Here is a 22,247-nt window from a genome sequence, read left to right as displayed (position 1 = left end):
CACTGTACACACTGCAGTTTGCTCTGGGGTTGTCTCAGTTCCAGGAACACCCTTGGTCTCCGTGTAGCCTCTGTGACCAACGGCTGCTTGCAAAATCTGTTGAAATCCCGGAGCCTTCTCTGGAAGTGACACTCCTTGAGACCCGCTGGGTTCAAAGGACCTGCTCTGAACTCGTCCCCGTCGTTGCCAGTGCTTGCGAAAGGCAGTGACAGTTGAGTCCCAGCCCCAGACTACCCCGGGTACCGTGGGCTGCTACCCTCGGTGCTGCAGGGACACTCCCGCACCCCAAAAAAGGTGTCGGGATAGGTGTCTGCGTTGAGCCCGGGGCTTTGCACCCCGTCATCATGCCCCTCACCCCACATGGGCCGGAGCCGTCCCGGGGCTGGCGGCTCCAGCTCCCGGGCCAGCGCTGTGGGGGGGGGGGGTAGGGGGGGCTGGCCCCCCCCTCCCCTCCTCCCCTCCCCGCAGCCTTACTGGGGATGGCTGGGCGCGGGACCTGTTTCTGTCACAAATCAAGCTACGAACACAACGTAAGACTTCCACATGCTTTGAAAAAGGCGCTGTAGGAGCCGATGGTCCTCTAGTAGCGCCCGGGAGAGAGAGAGAGAGAGAGAGAGACAGAGAGCGAACGAGAGAGCCTGTAAAGCGCCGCGATCATCCGCCATCGAAGCGATCCACCCCGCTCCCCGGGGAAGGAAGGGACTAAACCGGGATAACCGGCTGCCGGGGTCGGGGCGGGGGTGCGGGGGGAGGTGTGCGGGGGTGTGGAAGCGCCGTGCCGTGCCGTGCCGATGACGGGCGCAGCGCGCTTCCGCGCCCGTCGCCGCAGCCCTGCCCCCGCCGCCTGCGCGGCCGGCCCGGCCCGGCGGAGAGGCGGGGGGATTTCCAAGCGCCGGCGGCCTCGCCGCTTCCTCTCCTTGTTTTGCTTTCGATCTGGACCTTTCTCCGCCCGGGCGGAGGCAGTTAACTTTTAGTTTTGCTCCCGCGATTATTCAGCGCCTGTTTTCATTTCCATTTCGCGTCCCCTGGCAACGGCGGTAACCTTGAGGAATTATATAAGGGCCGCGGAAACGCGCCGGCAAAGGTAATTCTTTAGCGGTTTTTTTTTTTTTTTCTTGGTTTTGGGTGGGTTTTTTTTGCCATTTCATTTGTTTTGGGTCGTTGTTGTTGGTTTTGGAGATATTTGCCGCTGCTTTTCGCGCTGCTGCCGCCGTTTTCGCGTGCGGGGCTCCCGCGGGGGAGTTGGGGGGGATGGGGGATGGATGCGCGTCGGGTTAAAAACAAAAGGTCGGGCTGCAGCGGCCGCGGCCGAGCCCGGCTCCGCCGCTGCGTTTCGGAAGGGGCATGGAGGGGGTGGGGGTGCGGGTCGGGAGAGCAGAGGAGTGTGCGGCGGGGATGGGGCGGGGAGCGGGGTACCCGCCGCTTTCCCGGTGGGGATCTCCGGCGCGGAGACAAAGGCGGGGGCGTTAGAGCTGGAGGGCCAGGGCGCGGCGCGGGCTGGGTCGGGGGCCCCCCGCACTTGTTGCGGGCCTGGAGGCTGCCGGTAGCCCCGGTAAAGACGGGGGTGGGGGAGGTCGGGGAGCGGCCGCGGGGCGGGCGGGCGGAGGGCTGCAGGAGGAGGTGTGGGGGGGGTCGCACCGTGACCGGGGGGGGGGGGTGGGTTGCTGCCCCCGCGGGTGCCTCGGGCTGCGCGGGGCGGGGGAGGGGCCCGGGGAGGCTCCTCCTCGCTCGGCTCCCGCCCCGCGGACGGTCCGTTACACAAGCGGCGGGGCGGCGCCTTTGCGGTTCGCCCGCCGCGGTCTCCGCCTCTCCCCGACCCGTCTTCGGCGGGTTCAGGTCCCCGATGGCGTCTTAGGCGCCTTGTTTTTGGGGATGGGGGAAGGGGAGGGAAGGAAGGGGAAGGAGGATGTGGGTGTCCTGCCCCTGCGAGGGGCGGAGTGGGGCCGAGGGGCGGTTAGGCCCCGCGGGTGGGTTGTGCGGAAGGAGGAAGTCCCGGGGCAGGCCGCCGATGGGCGGAGGTGTTCCCGGCTCCGGGGCGGCAGCGGGCCTCTCCTCTCCGCCCCGGCGCTCGGCCCTCGGCCGGCTGTCGCACCGCTAGAAGAGCGGGCCTTGCCCTCGCGGGGTGGGGTTCTGGGTCGGGTGCGTTTCTGTTTTGCCTCCCCGCCCTTGCTGTGTGATGTCAGTGAATCAATCCGGCGTTAGCGAGTGCGTCATTTGAGCGCTCCGGGCGGCCTTGAACAGCACTCTCCCTTCAGGAACGGCCTTGCGGGGGCCCTGGCTCCTTTGCGGGGGCCTTGGCTCCTTTGCGGGGGCCCTGGCTCCTTTGCGGGGGCCTTGGCTCCTTTGCGGGGGCCTTGGCTCCTTTGCGGGGGCCTTGGCTCCTTTGCGGGGCCGCTAGCCTGCTCCACGCCAGCAAGCGCAGGGCCGAGCAAACCCAGGGCCTCGAAGGAGGCTTCTGAGGAGGGGTGTTATTTCGTGTGTGGTGGGGAAGAGCCGAATTCCAAGCGTCTCATGACGCCTGGGGTGTCAGAGCAGCGAGTGCTGGAAGAATTGCATCCCTCAGCCCAGGTTCCCAGAGATGTGTCTTTAATTCCCATCTTGATTAGCGCGAGCACCCAAACAGTGGGGTGTCCGAGGCCTGTCTGTGCTCAGATAAAGGGGTTTCGGGAGTGCAGCGTTTCACTCCTGGCTAGTGCATGGGATGTAATTTATAGCCCAGCTTACCACGCTAAGATCTTGCAGACAGCGGTCTCTTGAACGTAGGAGCTATTGTAAACTAGAACCTCAGTTTCTGGAGATAAAATATGGCATGTTTGAGTTCATGGTTAACTTTATTTAAGTCTTAATGGGTTTGTATATAATAACCTTTGCAGAATGCCTGCGATAGCACCATAAAAAGAGAGTGGAATGGAGGAGCAACGTTGAAATTCACCCTAATACGGAAACAGTGCCATAATTATAAAAGTAGCAGAATTGTTCTGTGAGGAAGATGGCTTCTGTCTGTATCGTGATCTTTCTGTGCCACTAGACCCTTCAGAGACATCCGTGTCCTCTGCCCCTCTTGGTAGCACCCTGCAGGGGAATTAACTTCACATGCCCCTTGTGTGCAGCAGCAGTTCCTTTCTGTTGGTAAGTGATGGTGAAAGCTCTGAGAGCTCTGACTTCTTTGACACAGTATTGCTTAATCATGGCCATGTGCCACCAGGCAGTTGTTTGGCTTCAGGAATGGCAAGGTGTCAATTTGCTGGCCCTGCTGTTATCCCTCCAAAGCTGGGGGTCCTAGCTGGTGGGCAGAGGCAGTTAGAGTGGTCGGCTACTATATTTAATTCAGAACTTTTCTGTGCCACCCAGTTACTTGCTGACTGCAAAAGTGGTGGATTTCCAAAGATACTGTGTCATTCTCTGGAGAAGAGGTGTTCATCACTGGCCATGTTACATGGAAAGGGTATGGGAAGTAACATACAGGCCTTGAGGAAGGACGTTGAAGACCCCAGTCTCTGTTGTGTCTGTGGTGTGTGGGACGAGGTGGAGTTTGAGACAAAGTCTTAATGCAGAGTTGAGGAAATGATGCAGAAGAAAAGGAGCTAAGATTCAAGAGGAGGTAGGAGAACTTTTGGAATGCAGTGGGTCTACTTCAGAAGAATGAGCTTTGTATGAACACATTTGCAGCCAGGCAATGTATGCCTTAAATTAAAACATAGGTTAATATGTGCATAGAGTATATCAATACAAGTTTAAAAGCCAAACAGTGGGGAAAAGCTGACAAGGGAAGAACATAAAGTTTGCTGTGGCACGTCCTCTGTTGAAGAGCAGCATCACCCCCATGGTGTTAAAACTGGTATGAACACATCTTCATGCTATAATAGAGTATCTGAAACGCTGTGGAAGCCTGGATGTAGTAGAGGGACTGCAGGTAGCACAGAGAGGATGGAGTATCTTGCACGTGGATGAAGTGGGATGCTTTTTGTTAAAGCAGAAGTAGCTGTTTGGGGAAGTAGTGTGGGATCTTATGAATTGATGCTCTGGGCCTGTATGGGAAGAGCAGAGATCAGAACAGTATGACTGCCCAACCAATATGTTCACAGTTACTGTCATTCATACATTAAGGGACAGCACTGAAGCTGCAAAAGTGGGAAATACGATGGTAATAGGAAGCTTCAGTTGCCCCACATAGATTATGTCACACTCCAACATGAAATCTGCCCAGGTGCTAATTTAGATGCCAGCAAACCCCTACTTCCTAGGTGTAGCTTGTGAGGGTATGCAGTGTGTGGCAACACAAGGACAAGGTCCTGGCCAGCAAGAATTAAGTTCAAAATTTCACATTAAAATGCCAGCCAGCTACGACATGACAGTGATTGTAATGTACTAAGACTCAATGTTGCTTCAGTAGCAGTAAAGCCAAGTTGTTGCAGCCAGGCTTAATTTTCCAAAGTAAATCTTCATGAAGCTAGGGGGGAAAAAAAATCGGTAAAATGGTGATAGGCAGGTAGAAGTGTAAAATACTTGCAGGTGGCATGTAATTCTTCAAAGAAGCCATGGTAAAGGCTCAGAGCAATTGCATGGTATCTGTCAGAAATCCCAAAAAAGCTGAAGTGGCTGACAGGCAAAGGAAAGGAGCTGAGTAGAAGTTAAAAGACATCTTTCAAAAGTTAAAAGCTTTGTCTCCAAAGGGGGAAGGTGGAAAAGAACATGAAATCCGTGTTAAACACAATGAGGTGGGACAAAGAGAGTCATGGAACAAGTTGCTAAAGGCACCAAAACAATTAGTAAATCCTCTTTGAAATGTATCAAGAGCAGGAAGCCTGCTGGTAAGTGATCCATGCATAGGAGGAGTGCCCAGGGAAGATAAAGTCACAGCAGAAGGCTGAAACAAATTCTTTGAGCCTTGCTTCACTGAGGAAGAGTTTAAGGAGATTCCCTTCCCCGAGGCTTTTACTTTTCTTTAAGGAGCAAGCATTTTGGAGGATTACTCTCAAATTGAGGTGCCTGTAAGAGGGGGTATGGGAGCCAGCAGTTAAAAAGGACGAAGTAGGTGGCAGGTGGTGATGCTTGGCGAAGAGTTTTGAGGGAACATGAAGTACAAAAGTGCTGATACTTTGCATGTTGTGTGTAACTTGTTGCATGGGCCTGCCTCCCTGCCCCAGGAATAGAAGGGGACGGTGAGCTGTCAGTTCTTCAAGGTTTCTGGGGAGATGGAGAACCCCAGGGTGGTCGTTTTTGTTCGCTTGATTAGTGAAGGGGATGGGTGAACACGGGTATTAATGTGATACTCTGGCAGAGACTAGGCCTGACTTTTGTTGAGAAGGAGCTGCACCTCGTGAGTCTTCTGGAACTCTCTAAAGGCACTGGTGAGCCGTTGAGGTCTGGTTGATACCATCCTTTATAAAGCAGAGCTGGTTTCAGAGTGGGGGCAGATCGCTCCGGGCTGTATGGTTATGGTCAGTGTGCTCAGTGAAGGGTGGTTGCCAGTTTTGTCCCGTCCCCTCCCCCCCTGGACGGTCCAGTGGATGGAGGAGGGTAGCTATAGGTTGTGATGTGACAGGTTTACTGGCTGTATCAACTCATTCGGAGCAGTAAAACCCCGAAGGCCAAACCACAAAGACTTTAGAAGGATCTCATCTTGAAAGTCCAGATGTAAGTTTGGAAATGAAGTTCAGTGCAGACCAATGTAAGCGTGATGCACACAGAAGAGAATGCAGTCTTAACTTTATGTACACAAGGATGAAGCTTGAATGGACCTTTTACTCAGGAAAAGATCACAGGACACAGGTAATCCTATGAAAAAATAAGCTCTGTGTGCAGAAGCAGCTAAGAAAGGATAGGGTAGGTTAGGAATTATTAGGAAAGAGTACAGAAAGAAATGGAAAACACTGTCATGCCACTCTAAATCTGTGTTGCATTCTCCCATCTCAAAAAGGCTGTAGTGAAAATTGATGAGTAGGGCATCAAAGATGATCAAGGGTATGATGGAGCTTTTGTGAGAGAGTTAAGTGTCTTGGAAAAGGAGGGGTTGGCTGGGATGTAGGGATGTCCTTTAAAGTCACTGGTGTCACAGGGAAAGCGAATAGGTGACAGTACTGATAAGGTAAGTGCAGCCGAAATAAAACAGTTGGGAGGCAGATTCAGAACAACAGGAGCTGTTTGTTCTGTGGTACACAAGTTGTGTTGCTTAGGGCCGCTGCATGTATCTTGGGAGCTGATGTGGGTTCAGGAGTGAACAGGCAGCCTGTGGGGGAGAAACTTGCTGTGCAGCTCAGCAGTCAGAGCAGGTCAGTATCAAACTTTGGGCACTGACTGCCCACGCAGAATGACTGCAGATGCTGGTCCAGAATCATTTCTGAAAGCTGCAGGTATCAATCTTCTCCACCTAGAAGCTCAAGCTTAGTAGGTAAGATAGAGAAGCAAGACTGTGTATATTGCCCTTTGTTGATGTGAAGCTGGTGGAATAAGATTTTATGGAACTTCCAACAAAAACCATTTCTGTGATGGTCCTGTTTAATCTGTGCTTGTAACCCCTGGGTTTGTTCACCTGGGTTTGTTGCAGCCAGGTTAAGAGCATGCTGTATGTATTTAACATTGCACAGGAGCGGTACCCCAGCAAAATTCCTCTGATGTTTGCAGTATTAGACCCTCAGCTTATATTTTTGGGGTCTTATATTGAATGTCACAGTCCATTGTAGGTAAGGAAGTAAAACTAATGACGTGTTACTCTTTTTGTGGGACTCTGACTTATCTCTGTGACTCCTTCATAAAGATTGCCCTTTTGAAACTCAGTTCTTCAAAGGCCTACAACGATTGTGATATCAAGGGCATAAACCATAAGGTAGTGTTTACAGAAGTTTTATTACAGCTTATGCTGCTATAAACTATGATTAGTGTAAAATATTTTCTTGTTTGTCCTTCGAGATAACAAGTGCAAAAGCAAAACAAAAAATAAGCAAGCCCAAAATATTCTGGGTACAGTGGATGAGAGGGACAGATTTCTTAAGCTGTGTATTCCTCATGTGTGAATTGAGTAACAATGTGAAAAAAATAATTCAGTGTAATTAAAAAATTTCTCTTTGTTTTTTCAGAAGTGTTGTTGGAGCTGTATGAAGGTTTTTCCTTGTATTGACTGTGTGTGAAGTCTCATGTTAAGATTAAAATAGCCAGAGAGAAAAACTGGAATCAGAGATTAACAGTTATTAACAGTTAGTAGAAGGGAATGCATAACATTTAAGAGCTTAATGTGTGTGTATATGTATGTGTGTAAATATACACACCTCTCATCTACATATATATATATATATAAATCTAAAATTAGATGTTTTGCACATAGCATAAATACCATCTTGTGCAGCACTTCATTTTGTATTGGTAGGCTGTAAAACAGTTTTAAAACTTGCTCTTCCAGATAGTGCCAGATGTGTTTTCAGTTTCTTGGGAACTGAAGAAAAGTCAGGGTTTCTTTGGATGAGGCAGTGAAAAAGGAGAGAAGTGGTAAGCAGTGGTGTTTGGTTTCTTGATGTGTAATGTACTGTGAGCCCAGCTTTCTGTGCATCAGAAATCTCCTGACCCCTTCGGTTGGGGGCAGATGGTGACAAATGACAGCAGCCTCCAGTGCAGGGCAGACATTTTCCCTTGTTGCAGCTTGGACACAGGCACCCAGGAGCAAATCTGCTTGCATGTGGCACGTTGGTTCTCCCAAGGTACAGAACTAAATTCTAACTTTAGATGAATTTAACTTTCAGCTGTTGCTACATAGGTTGCCAACTTTCATGATGAGCTTGGAAGTAATAATTGGCTTATTCTTTGCCCTTACATGGCAGAGCAGATTATGGTTTGATAACTTTTAAGCAAAGCTTTAGAGGTTTGGTTCCTACCCCCCAGCACATCTGAAGTTAAGGATGGAGTTAAACTGTGACAGAAGCAAAAATATTTACATTTGTCCTTCAGTTTGAACTGCATGTGACAGTGGATGTTGTGTGGCCATTTCCCTTCTGCTGTAAAATTACTTTAAGTACTTTTTAATTTGAAGACTTAGATGCTTAACACTGATACTACACAAAAGAAAGAAGTGTTGCTTAGGGTTTGTTTTAAGGAAGTCTGAAAGTGTGGTTAAATTCTGCTTTTTCATGTGTACAGAGGGATATATGTGACTTGAGGAGCCTGATGGGTGCACAGAAGACAAAGTCTGTACTGTAATATTCCTGATGGTATTGGGCATTGCTTGGCAGCATTACAGGGAAACCTCTTAGAGCTTTATCTGAGCAAGATAATGCCTTAAGTAGCAGTAAACTCAGGGCTCTGAGCATTTCCTGCACATGTGTTTGGTACAAAATGTGCACATTTGTGCATTTGGTGCACTGGCTGCTCTTTTAAGGTGTTTCATTGAATCCTGTAAATGTACTTTATATAGAACCATAGAAAGGTTTGGATTGGAAGTGACCTCAGCGCCCATCTAGTTTCAACCCCCTGCCATGGGCAGGGACACCCTCTGCCAGCCCAGGGTGACCAGAGCCCCATCCAACCTGGCCTTGAACCCTGCCAGGAATCCAGGGGCAGCCACAGCTTCTCTGGGCACCCTGTGCTAGGTCCTCATCCCCCCCCATGGATAAGAATTTCTTCCTTGTATCTCATCTAAATCTCCCCTCCTTCAGTTTAAGGCCATTAACCCTTGTCCTATTGCTCCAAGCCCTTATAAAGAGCCCCTCTTCAGCTTCTTTGTGGGGCCCCTTCAGATACTGTCAGGCCGCTATAAGGTCTCTCTGGAGCCTTCTCCAGGCTGAACAAGCCCAAATTGTCTCAGCCTGTCCTCATAGGATAGGTGCTCCAGCCCTCTGATCATCTTTGTGGCTCTCCTCTGGACTTGCTCCAGTAGGTCCATGTTTTTATATTTTCCGTGTCCTGGGCAACTAAGAGATGAATCCAATGGAAAACATTAAACCACTGAATTTAAGTGGATGTGGCATGTACATTTGTGAATCAAAATCCAACACCCTCTACCCCCAGACACATTCCAAAGTTCTCACAGTATCTTACAAAATTTATGTAAAATAAAAATAATTCCACAGTGGAAAAAAAAAGTGGGATGGGAGGTTAATGTTCTTAAATCAACCAAAAGCTTTCCTGCAGGACCTGTAATCCCAACAGTGTTGTGTGAAAAAGATGAAAGCAAAACTTGAGGATAGAATTGAAACCAACTATAAACAAAAGTGAAACTGACTCCATTGGTTTTCATTTCCCAGTTGGCAAAAATGAAAGAATAAACACAGCAGCAAAGAAGCTTGAGAGCTGAACTTGAAAAAAATTATTTGGATTTTATTGTTTATTCTTTTATCATTTAAATTTGACTCCATGTCAGCAGACTACGCAGTGGGAGTTGCTCTCCCTGGTTTATCTGGGCATCAGTTTTCCCATCCAACGGTCTGAGCAGTGGCCCTGCAGCATGGGAAGTGGCATCTTCTTCAGTCAGAAGTAACATTTTGAAATGCTGTAGCAAGTGTGTGCAGAAAGTACAGAGGAGGTGATGACATACAGAGTGATGAAAGCGATTCGTTCAGCTGGTAGGTGTGCTTGAAAGTTCACAGAAGGGTTTGGGCTGGAAGGGACCTTAAAGACCATCAAGTTCCAGCCCCCTGCCGTGGGCAGGGACACCTCTCACTAGACTAGGCTGCTCAAGACCCCATCCAACCTGGCCCTGAACACCTGCAGGGAGGGGGCAGCCACTGCTTCCCTGGGCACCCTATGCCTGTGCCTCACCAAGATATTCAAGTTGAGATGTGAATTGGTAATGGCATTAGGTATAAAATACGTGATGAGCTTCCACCCCACACCCCCCTTCATCGTTTTTGGCGTTGTCTACCTAGATCTGGGTCAGATCACCATAACCAAAAGATGTTATCTGGTGTCAGCTTTGGTGATGACATGAAATGACTGCAGATGGTTTCACTCCATTTCCGCAGATCAGTCAGCAGCCAGAAAGTCCTTTCTGACCTTGAGAGCTGGCTGGTGAATTGCTCAGAAGATGGCCAAAGATTGTGTGGCTGTGGAATTGGGAATGAACATCCTTCTCAGACACAGGGACACATACTCCAGGGTTGTACTGACCAAAAGGTTGATTGGGTGTTGAGGAGAAGCTTGGACAATTGCTGCTGTGCTGAAGGGTGGAATAAAGACACTAATTCCAGAGGTCTGAGTCTCACACGTCCCCAGCGTTGCCTTTCAGCGTATCAGGACTGAATTCTCTGGATGCCGTAAGTGTTCTGGAGATTGGAGGTTGATAAGGGCAGCTGATGAAAACTAGCTTTGTTTAGTTTAATAATGTTTATCTGGCTTAGATGAGAAATAAAGATGAGTTCAGTGGTCTCACTTTAACTCAGTAGTATTTTAGGAAACTTCCAAGATAGAAATAGCTGCTGCAGATCAGAAAGTTGAGGCTGGCTCATTGCTGTTGATCCATGGTCAACGTGAAAATTTCAGGAGCACATTTGGTACCCAGTCCTTTTAACTATTCATCTCTCAAGACACAAATGAGTTAAGAGGCTCCTGTACGTTCTGTGGCAGTGGAAAGAGTAGCATTTTTATAAAAAGGAGAATTACATCATACTGCTTCAGCAAGCATCGATACTAAACGTTTAAAACTTAGCCCCCTCTAAGTGCAAGCCTTTGAAGTGTGTGTGCCAAAGAAATGCATTTCTGTGTGAAATTCTCCAGTGTCAGGCAACAGCTCTGTAATAACTAATTCAATTTAATTTTTGTGCTCAACACATCTGCTTCTTTCACGGTGCTATTTTTGTCACTGTAAATAAGTGCATGTGACAGACATGTTTGCAGCTTGCAGTGTGGATGATTCAGAGGATCCCAGTCCCCAAGTCTGTGCCTGCCATGGTCTGTCTCTAAAGCAAAACTCTGCAGTAAGCGGGAGGCTGTTTGTTAGGAAGCTGAAACAGCACATGCTTTGCTTTAATAGATTTCTTCTGCAAGTAAAGGAGAAACTGCTTTCTTGAAAGGGCTGGTTTTAGTGCTTGCCTGGAGGTTAAGCCCGGGTAGTTTTAGGGCTTTTGTTCTCAGTGCTGCACTAGTGATTAGAAGTTGGGGTAGCAAAAGTGTAGGTGTGGGTTAGCTATTAACTTCAGTGGCAGAAACTGCCCTTGCCCAGACAATAAAACGAAAGCTTTAAGCAAATATTAAATCACACTTTAGTGTAGTGTGCAAATAGTTTTTGCTGTGTGTTGCAGAACAGTATGTTATACAAACAAAGGTAGCTGTGAGAAACAAGCCCAATCCCAGCAAGGTGGATTACATCAGGTGCAGGTCATGGCCAGTGAATGTGAAAACTCTTCCTTGAACACATTGCTGGATGTTAGCTATCTGGAATAATTTTTCTGCCTTTCTGAGTCCCTCTAAAATCTCACTGTCTACTCTGTAATCCTGCCAGAGCCTCACAAGCCACTGGTGTGGGAACACTGAGATGAACAGCTTTCATTTTACGATGGCTGCTTTTCTTATATATAGCACCCCATAAAGCGCTGACCCTGTACTTAGGCAGAAGAATGTGAGACAGGACGTGGAGATGGGAGTCTGCCCAGGCTTAGGAACATATTTTTACCATTCAGGATCCTGTTCTTACAGGTATTTGCATGTGTGATTTTTCCACTGCTTTCAGAGGGACGTGTGTAGGAAATGTTGTGCTTGTTAAAGGTTTTAGGGATATCTCCTGTAAACCTAGTCAGGCAGCATGTAAGGGTGTGTTGGCCTAACAGCTGTGGAGACACCTAAAAAAATGCTGTTGGGTTACATCAGTATGATAAAAGTAAGTGATTCTTGATAATTGTTTGAGCCTTAATAGCCTTCTAGTTTTCACCAGGCTGGAAAATTCTTTATGAATCGGGTGTCAAATGCTGAGTTTTCCTGACAGCTTTCAAGAACACCCAGGGGTTGGCTAAGCAGTGGCAGCTACTGTGTGTGGGTATTCGGGAGCAGAGTCGTGTGTGAGCACTTAATTCCAGAATAAAATTGATTTACTGGGGGATAACTGCTCCCCAACGCAGGGAATAAATTACTCCCTGACACCCATGCCAGCAATTTTCTTTCTGTAAACAAGCCCTTCCCAAACTTGTCTGAGTGAAGTACAGCTCTGCTACCAAAGAGAGGAGAGAACCACTGTCTCTCATCTAGGCAGCTTTTGGGGAGAAAAGTAGTTAAGACACCACAGATACTGAAGGCCAGTCTTGAGCAATCATCAGGCTTAGAAAAAAGCGTAAGAAGGAAGTAAATCAGGTAAAATTTATGGCTGTATTTGAGACTCACAGAGGAGGTGGTAGGGGAAGAGTTTTCTGTAATCACAGGCTGTTGTTGACTACCACTTTGGCGTTGTCACTCTGATACCACCAGAATCTGTTATCTTCATCTTCTCTCCAGGCAAGACCTGGGAAACAAATGAAAGAAACCCCCAGGAAACAAAGTATATTCCTTTCAGCTTTAAAGCCAAGCAGTCATTTTCTATCCTCACCAGACTTCAGGCATTCATGGGTGTGCAGATGATTGGCGTGGTAGGGATGCTGCAGAGATAATCTTTAACAATCTGTTTGTTAGAAGCCTGGGCCAGGTTCCCAACTGATGTCACCGTGATGCCAGAGAAGTGAATGGGCTGAGCCACAGACATTGTGTTGCTCAAGTGTCATGATAACGTTCAACAGAGGAGCCAGCCAGTGCAAGGGAAATTTTATTGTAGGTACTGAGAGGTTGAAGCATTGTTTCGTTGTGGTTAAGTCCAGGAGGGAAAATAAACAGCTTTCTGTGTCTGTTGTATTAAAATAAGATTGCTTTTCTGTGGTGTCCTTCTGGCCTGCAAATCCAAGGGCCACCTTTAATCCCTGCAGAATAACAACTCCCATCTTTGTTGCTGAGGGAGAGTAAGTTTTGCATGGAAACCAAAGGAAAGAGTCTGTTTTGATGTGTAATGTCTGAATCCCAGCCAGGGCATGTTAACACCCTTTGGGTGGAACAGAAATGCTATAGGGCTGATGAAACACACTCTATGTACAATATGAGTTCCCATTGTATGTTTTACTGGGCATGTTTATCACAGAATCGTTTAGGTTGGAAAAGAGCTTTAAGATCATCAGGTCCAACTGATGTCTAGTGAGTCCCTCACTAAATGCTGATTTTCAAGACACCTTTGAGGTATTTGCTGCCTTGTGTTTTGTTTGTTTGGGTGTGTTTGTGGTTCTTTGGTGGGTTTTTTTGTTGGTTTGTTGGTGGTTTGTTGGGGTTTTTTTTTCTTCCAGGGATTGTTGGATTGATAGGGGTGGGTTTTGCCCTCTGTCCTTTGAGGACACAAGGGCTTTTCTTCCTTCTAACTGTGTGTGTCTTTCTCAGGAGAGGAGGGCGTGCTGAATGTTTCCCTTCTCCTTCATCTACCTTGTACCTCCCTACAGCGCCAGGTGGGCAGAGCCAGGCCCTTCCCAAGCAGGGGCTTGGGAAGTTGGGATGGCTGTTGCTAGCTGGAATCCATCACGCTGAGGCCAGTGTTCCCAGGTGTTTTACTGGCCCACAGAACTTTCCCCTTACCAGCCTTAGTCTTGTAGTAGTCCTGACACTTTTGATGTAAAAACCTAGGGAAGCAGGTGAGGTATTGTTCCTTGGTTGCTTGTACAGGTTCTTCCTAATGGCCAGGCTGTGCCTTACACCAGTCTGCCCAGGACCTGCACCCTCCTGCTCTGTCTGATCTGCAATTCTGGGCTTTCCAGCCTGTCTTAATACAGTTTCCTCCTTCCTGCAGGCACCTGAGCAAATAAGATACCACCTTTCCTGCCCACGGTGAATTATTTTTCCTGGTGATGAACAGGAAGGATATAGCATGTTAACAGCATCTTTGCTGCCACCAAAGTGTTAGTAAAGAGCAGGAAAAATACTGCCATGGCTACTGTATGGATCAGGAGTTAGAGCCAACACAAGGAGCTGGGTCTGTTTTCCCCATCCCTCCCTGTTCAACAGGGCATCTCTCACAAAGCATTCTTAGGGAGCAGGAGAGGCATGGTTATGTGCAATTAAAAGACCAGAGAGGGTAGGTTTTGCTGTCTAACTATCCATGAATCCAGAAGGCCTCTTACAGGGTTTCATGTGTTTTCTTTGTTTTCAACACAAAGAGCTTCAGGGTTTTATTTTGAACCCTTCACCCTTGCACCTCTGGGAGTGGCAATGCCCACTTTTCCGTGTTTGCTAATCCGAGTTTAATTAAGTGGTTTGCCGTTGGTTCAAAAAAGATAGGGATATTTGCATAACTTGGGGTTATCAGAAAGAAGGCATGTTAATTCTGCTTAGGTGGCATCAGAGATTTGGCCTCCTCCTCCTCATGACAGGTGGGAAAGGCACCGGGCAGAGGTCTGTGTGTCCCCACAGGCTGTGGGCAGGGGGATTTCAGGTGTCCTGAAATTGGAGGGGCTGAATAAAGTGCTCTTCAGTTGTCTGTGTTTTCATCATCAGTCTCATATTGCTGATGTATTTCTGAGCAGATGATGGGTTTTCTGACTTAGGAGAAATCTTTTACTCCTCTGACAAGCTTGGCTTCCAAGCAGGGCTTTGCTCAGAGTACATAGTTAATTAAACCTGTGCTTACCTTTCAAAGGGGCATCCACAGTGGGATAGTTGAAAAAGGTGATCCTATATGCAAAATCCTCTATGAAGGCAGAGTCTGAGCTGTGACCGAGGGATACAAGGATTTTGCTCCAAGTACTGTTCCTTAAAATAAGATCATGTTTCCTTGTATCCTGGAACAGTCTTGGCACAGGGACAAAGACAGAACCCAGTTCTCTGAATCCTAAAATTAGCATGTGGTCTCATTTCAGTGTATCTGTTTGGTCACGCAGGGTGATTGATGCTTTTCTGAACAGCATCAGCATTAGCTAACAAAAAGAATACTTTAAAAAGTTTATCAGCAAAGCCAAAGTACAAGATAAGGTGGTGGTGGTTTTTTTTTTCTGAAAAAAAAAGGTCAGTTCCGTATTTGCAGAGAAAAGAGAAATAGATACTGTGCAATATTCTCCACGAGCCCTCTGGGGAGCAGATGTTATTTCACAGCTCTGGAGAAGGGCTGTGAGACCTGCTTCACAAACATACCTCAAAGTATCTTATCCCACCTTAACCTTCTCACAACCATTAATAACATTTCCATACCCCAGCAAATCTTTTAACTGGCTGCTTTGTCATGGGGAAATAATTGCTTTTTCAGATGGGGTTTGTTTTTTTAACTTCTATAGGAAAAAAACCCCAATCCATAGGCACAGAATAATGTGGTTCTTGGGGTAATCTTTGTGCCTTTTCAGTTATCCAGGCACTGTCAGAGGGAACGAAACCGAAGGGAAAAGAACATCTCATACCGCTCGGATCTAATGCCTGCCGTGCTGTTGCTTTCACTTTCTGTCTACAGCTGCTGTAATTGTAGCGTGGAGCTCTCAAAGGTTACACTTTCTGTATGGCAGGAGCCTTATCTCTGTCAGGGAAAAAGCAAAAGTCAGACTTAGTAGGATGCTTTAGCAGAGAGCATTGCTAGCTCTTTATTGAACATTATGGAGTGAAAATACTTGTATATATAGGTTGCAACCATCCGTTACATCTTTTCTAATGTCTCTTCAAAGATGACTAGCTCTGGAAAATAATGTTTTTCTAATATCTCTTTAAAAAAAACCAACTGCTATGAGTTCTCTTCTGAGGAGTTTTGCATAAAGAACCTTACAGAAACACATCCTGTGAATTAGCAGAGAGCTGAAATTCAGTTTGAACTCTTGCATCTCAAGGATGCTGTGGTGACAGCTACCTGCTCAATACCCTTTGTGTGACAGCTACTAGAAACATTGCTCTACCCGTGATTGCTTCTCTCATACCACTGTGGCTCTTCTTTCAGCTTTGTCTATCCTAGGAGGTTGGTTTGCACCCTTCACACCAGGCTGCTAGTGTGATTTTCACATAGAAAGCTCATTTGCAAGTGTGGTAGCAGGGGTGGTGTCAGGAACTGGCCTCCTCCCAGTCCCTGTGTTGCTAACTGGGTTGTGCTGGCCCAGCTTTGGATCCTGCACCATTTGCCCTCCACTGTCTTCCTCTGAGTGGTGTCTGTGGGGTTAGGACAGTTGATAGCTTGTTGGGGGGTAGCCTCCATCATGCTTTTGTGGTACCTAGCTGCAAAAAAAAGGCTGGGCTGACTCCAGGACTAGCACAAATAGTGCAGTAAAGAAGCCTTCAGCAAAGGTCAAAGCAATTCCTCTGTAAACAGTGCTTCAGTGGGCCCTGCTTCTTGGCTCCTCACAGGTTCCTGGTGGCCTTTGCTTCCAGGCAGATGCCGTTGAGTTGGGATTAGTGTCTCACGCTTGGCACCTGTTTGGGACTAATTTTATTCATGTCTTAATGTCTGGTAGTGTGTTTAAGCTCCCACCACTGAAGAGAAAACCTCCCCTGGCTGTGATCCCCTTTAAGGAAGAGGTGGATGATTAAAAAATAAAAAAAAGGAGAGAGAAATTATATTCCCTTGTTTTAGATAACAATTCTATTCCTAAATGTTTTATATAACATTTGTAGGAGGTATGGTTAAAAATCATGGCACTTAAAGGTTGGCTGTCTTGGAAAGAATGGCAAGCGCTCCGAAAGTGAGTTCCCAGCAGGTAGCCCTACTTCCCTCTCTAGATGAGCTCCCCTTTTCTTGGGTCCCATCTGCACTAGCAGCTGCCTTTTTCTTGGTGGTTGTTCTTGCCTTCCCCCACCATGGGACAGTGCTAAACCAGAAGCAAAACCAGTTATTTTTGATGTAATGCCAGAAAGTTTGACTCCAACACGGGTCTCTGGGAGTGCTAAGCCCTGTGCTCTCCCCAAACAGATGGTGGGGTTCAGTAGAGCCCAAGTTTGAAGCTGTGGTTTAAAAGCACACTTTTAATGACTTCATTAGTGATTTTTTGACTAAGGGGTTCCTCTCCATCTTCCCTGGCCGCTCATGCCTGCTCCCATGCCAGGGTGCCCACCCCTCTTGGTTGTGCTGTCACAACACAGTAGGATGAGGGCCATGATCTGGGTTCAAACTGACAAAAAAAAGTCTTAGGGAAAGAGGTTTTGTTTGTAAGCCTTCTGAGTTCCCTGGTCTTGTTCACAAATAAGTTTTTGCAAAGAGTAGTGTTAGCCTGTGACAAAATTGGGGTGAGACTGAAGGGTGGGGGTGATGGGAGTGAGACATGCCCCACTGCTGGTGGAGCTGCTTCTTCCCCCAGCTGGCCCTGCTCCTCTCCCCTGCCAACTTGACCATCTCTCAGAAGCAGAGAGAAACAGTGCAAGGTGATCCAGGTAGGTGTTAAGCCATTTTCCTCCCAGTTAACCCAGATGCAAAGGTTCAGGCTGGCAGGGGGCTTCTGTAGATATTTGTGTAAGGTAACAGATGGGTGCTCAAGGGAGCTCACTGTGCTGGTGAAGCTGGTGGGAACTGGATGCCTTGGCAGCTCTGAAAATCCTGGTAGGAGCCTGCTTGTCCCAGTACTCAAAAATACAGACAACTATGTGTAGCTGCTTCTAGGTGTAAATGTGCAAGGGAAGTGCAGTGTTAACACTGGCCAGGAGTAGGAGATAGGTGCATGGATGCTCCAGGTTTTTTTCAGCCTGCTTCAGATTATAAAAGTTGGCGTTTTGTGCCACTCATGAGGAGGAACAGTTTCTGCCTTTTCTGCTGGATACACTGGAGAGGTGCTGGTGAAGAGGAACTTGGTATGCCTGCTGGTTAGGTTTGTGTTATAATTAATGTGTTCTGTCAAAGGGGGGAGCTGGCTTGATGTTAGGTGATAGCCTCTGCAACTTTACATGCCTCTGCTGCCTGTCTTTGAGAATTTCAAAGATCTTCACAAACTTGAATGACTCAATAGCAGAGTGTGAGGGTCCCCAGTGGATTTCAGGTTCTCCCAACAGGAGCCATCAAAATAAGACTCCCAAGTGCTCCCATTAGGGACAGGCAGAGGCGACTTTTGAGGCACTGCAGAAGCTGGTATTTCTTTGTGTACAAATAAATCATGTGTTTGACCCCTCCTGGAGATGTAACACCCTAATTTCCCACAGGCCATTACTCAATAGAGTTGAGTTGGTATTTACATCACATGGATATTGTTGACATGCAACTGCTAAAAACCCACTTCATTTTAGCACTGTTGTGGTCGGTGCTGCCCTGAGGCAGACAGGTCTGGGGGTATCTTTGGGAGACATCAGGCTTTATTTTCTGCAGCATGTGCTCTTAGAGGAGCACAGGGTGTGCTTTGAGGAGCAGAAGCATGCTGTGCTTGCCCCCTTGTGAAAGATGTTCCCCCAGAAGGTGCTCATCATTCCCTCCGACTGGACATCATTGCAGGTTATTTTTGTCTGGGTTTGGTTTTACTTTCAGTTAAACAGATCTTGGGAGCCACTCCTCCCTTCTCACAAGCCAAACCTCTTTTCTGATTACCTTTAATTAGTTTGCCTCAGCGTGAGAGATGGATGGGAAGGTGTGTGCTGACAGCTGCAGAGTCGCTCCCAGAGGACTCCTAGGGTACCGAAAAGGAGACGTGCACACAGCATCTGCAGGGGAGCGGCTGGGGATGCCCCTGGGGATGTGGGAGGGAAGAGACAACTGGCTCAACTGAACATTGTCGTTTTGGGCAAGACCAGCTTTGTGTAGCAGCGATGTTGGCAGCTTTCTTGTCTCTTGATTTGATACAAAGGTGGCTTCTGTTTCTACTGCATTGCCCGTCCCAAATGGGGTTTGTTGCTGCTGCCTTTGAGATGACTTTTCTGCTTTCTGTCTAATTTGTTCATTCACATGGACTTGAAAGTTGTCTTGGGGGCTCATTACTCAGAAGACAAGCCCTGCTGCTAAATGGGAATGGAGTCATATATTGAATGGTGAGGATGATGCACAGTGTTTCCAGGAATGGTCGCAAAGTACATGCACGCTTGGAGATAACCCTGCATCTTCTTGTTTCTTCCTTGAGGGACAAATCAAAGTTTGCTGGTGTTTTTAGCACAGTTGTGTTTGCAGTTCTCAGCTTTGACACAACAGGTATGAGGGGAAGGTGGTACAGACCCCCCCATGTCACTCTGTGAGCAGCCTGGATGGTGCCACACGCAGAGGGCTGGATACTCGCTGCCGCCCTGGGGGGGCTGAAAAAGCTGCACCCCCATCAACCTTGGCCAGGAAACAGCTTCCCTCTGGCACAGACCGGGGATCTGCACGCCATCAGGTTCTGGAATTGGCTGTTTGTTCACATCTGAACCTGAAAGGGAGCTGAGCAGTTGAAACCATTTTCTGAGCTATTTTAGAAATTCACAGTCACTGGGCAAGGCTGTGGCTGAGACACAAGTGACCGGCTCCAAACAGTAGTAAATAAAGTGCCAGTGTGTTTGCTGAGGGATTAGTGTGAGCAGGGCTGCTGCTAAACTCTCTGAACACATCAAAGAGCCTTATTGTTGTGCTCAGGTTTTAATTCCTTATTAGTTTCAGGAAATGCATGTCCTCAGAGCAATGAGAGGAAACTTTGAACGTTTTTCTTCCTCTTGCACTGGGTGTGGGCTTGGTGCTGCCTAATTGTTAGTCTGTCTGATGCCTGTACTCCCATAGGAAGCGAGAACAAACCCATTTACATTTGTGTCATTGCTGTGTGCTTTCAAATACGTGGCCTACTCATTTTTTCTTTCTCTTTTTTTTTTTTACTTTTTTATTTTTTAAAAGATCAAAGGTGACAAGAATAGCAGAGCAGAGAAGTTAAGAATGATGCAGAGAACACAGATGTGAAGAACAAAGGAGAGAGGAAGGAGCTGAGCCCCGTGCAGAGGGGGAGAGGAGAAGAAGAAGCCTAAATGCAAGTACTTGAACATGGAAATGATGGGTTGCAGGCTGCTTAACAGGAGTTTAATGCAGTGCTTTAACCTCTGCCTGGTGCTGGTTGGTGCTTTCAGAGCAGTGCCCAAGATAGGTTAATGTTTTTAAATTTTTCTGCCTCGATTTCAAGACTTTGGACCCTGATGTCAATAATTTACAGCTCTAAACAAGGAAGTGGCATTAGGGTCACGTGTGTGTAAAAAAAAAAAAGAAGTTGTTTGAGTCTTAACTGAATAATACAGCGTGGTGTGGTGCAGCTGGGGGGCTGTAAAGCACTCACTTCCTAGCTAAGCAGTATCGAAATGTAAAGCAGCAGCTAAAAAGTCAGTGGCTGGCTTGGTAAGAGAAAGCTGGAGGGAGGGGGTCAAACCAGGCAGACAAAAAGTGGTCTGATAAATTACTGTAGTGTACAATGGATTTTTCATAAGTTTAGTCAAGTTCATGGGGCAGGAACAGCCGTTTGAAAGCACTCTCCTTAGCAGGGGCATCATTTTAGCTAGCACAGGGATGCCTCCTGCATGGGAATTTTTTTGGTTACTTTTTTTTTCTGGGCAAAAAATGATCTTGTGCAAATGCAGGTACATGGGACAGAGAGAGGTCTTTTCAGGAGTGTAATTGTATTTCTTTGGGACCTCTGGTATCCCTCCTGTATCAGCAGACAAGCTTTTACCAAGATGATACATCTTCTCCAGGTGAAGGTTTTCCTAATCCAGGAACCCCTCCAGGAGAGGGTTTCTGCCACAGAGGAGGCTTTATCATCTCTGTTGCTCTTAGGGCGGCTCCCACACAGATCTAAAGTCACTATTGTGATTTTTTTTTCGATGCCTGCAAAGCTTTAACAAGTCTGTACTGCACAGAGATGGGGAGCTGCCTGTGAATTCTGCCTGGAAAACAAGTAACCTTGTCCTTTGTTCTCTGCAGCTCCTTCCCTGGCCGGTGACAATGCCTGTCGAAAGGATGCGGATGCGCCCCTGGCTGGAAGAGCAAATAAACTCTAACACGATACCGGGGCTGAAATGGCTAAATAAGGTATGGGGTGTACATGCACGTGTGTGTCTGTGGGGCTGAAGAGGGACTTCATAGCAGTGCCTGAGGTTTGGGTAGGTAAATCAGCTCATTCCTGGTTTTCAAAGGAGTGACATGGGGAGGAAGGGCAAAGCTGAATGCTTCCTGCTGAACCTGTTCCTCTGGCCTCGCCTGCCAGATCTGAGGCGCCCTGCTTTGGCCTGGTGGATTTGTGGCTCCTTTGAAAGCCTTTTCCAGCTCTTTGTTGTTGGAGCAATCATTTCTGGAGACTCTGCTAGGCTCTTTTTTTAAAGCTAGGAACAGATTGCTCATGAAGTAGGGTTAGAGGGATGTAAGCAAAATGCTCTTCTGAGGTGGAAGGCTGTATTCTGTGTTAGGTTCTGGATTGAATCAATGATCTTCTCTTTCAGGCTTGTGTGACTTCTCTGATAACTTTTCAACCTGGGAGGAAAAAATGGGGTAACAATTCCTGTACCAGACCCAAATCTAATATTCCTTGTCCTGAGCCCTTGCTGAGAGCTTTAGACACTGTGAGAGCACAAGCATGGGCTCCAAAATGTCAGAACCCAATTTTATATATATATTTTTTTAATTGGCTCAATAAAACCAGGGAGTGTATTTGAGACTTTGAACAGTAATAAACCCCAGAAATACTGCATGCATTCTGCAGCATGCAGAAGAATCATTCACCACACTAAAAAACATGACGTGGTTTTGGCCACAAAGGCTACTTTATTAGCAAAACAGGTGGAAATGCACAAAATCAGGTGCAGAAACATAGGAGCTGTCACTCTGGTTGAGACACCAATCGAGTTAGTCTAGTATTTTCCCTGTAGTGGTGGTAGTTACGGTGCTCAGGCATTGGTTTTTAAAGCTGAAGAATGGAAATTAAGATGATTGCTTTTGTATTTCATCTTTCAAAGCTAGAAATGCTTGTCACTGTAAAATTATCAGGAGCCCTTTAAATTTCAGCTAAGAGTTTTGTTTCTCAGGAACTTCTGCATCAGGGACTTTCACGTGCTGTGGCTGGGTAAATAAATATTGCTTTATCCCTTCTGTAGTTAGCTGCCCTGTGAATTTGAGTAGGTCCTTGTTCTTGCATAATGAGGTCACAGCTGAGGAGAAGGAAGAGACTAGTTTCTACTGTTGTCTTTGCAATTTCAGTCCCACGTCCTGTTCCCTACAGATTCTTCTGAGTATCTCTACTCCATGTCAGTTCTCCCCTCCTGACAGTCCATCTTTGCTGCCTGTTGCTGAGCATTCCTGCCCAATCCTGAAATAATTTCTCTGTACTTAGTAGGGCACCTTATTTCAGATATGAGCATGGGTCTGAAATACAAAGTCATTGGTAGGTTATGTG

The 22,247-nt window shown here is 47.1% G+C and overlaps 1 protein-coding gene across 4 annotated transcripts in view; it reads left to right on the top strand.

Annotated features, from left to right (window-relative positions):
- The first annotated feature begins 942 nt into the window (after positions 1 to 942).
- IRF2 (interferon regulatory factor 2) overlaps positions 943 to 22,247 on the top strand; it is a 46,023-nt gene continuing 24,718 nt past the window's right edge. For 2 of the 4 annotated variants that reach the window (XM_084267059.1, XM_084267056.1), the window contains exons 1-3: positions 943 to 1,084; positions 19,712 to 19,845; positions 20,783 to 20,890. In XM_084267059.1, the coding sequence (XP_084123185.1) occupies positions 19,840 to 19,845; positions 20,783 to 20,890 (114 nt within the window). In that variant the 5' untranslated portion in view covers positions 943 to 1,084; positions 19,712 to 19,839. Of the gene's footprint in view, positions 1,085 to 11,568; positions 11,617 to 19,711; positions 19,846 to 20,782; positions 20,891 to 22,247 lie in introns of those variants that run through there. The other 2 variants (XM_084267058.1, XM_084267057.1) reach the window with 2 other exon arrangements.

This window comes from Gallinula chloropus, assembly GCF_964237585.1.
Source record: "Gallinula chloropus genome assembly, chromosome: 7".
NCBI lineage: Eukaryota > Metazoa > Chordata > Aves > Gruiformes > Rallidae > Gallinula > Gallinula chloropus.
The sequence above is the reverse complement of the archived record's forward strand: the minus strand, read 5'-3'. Positions and strand labels throughout refer to the sequence as shown.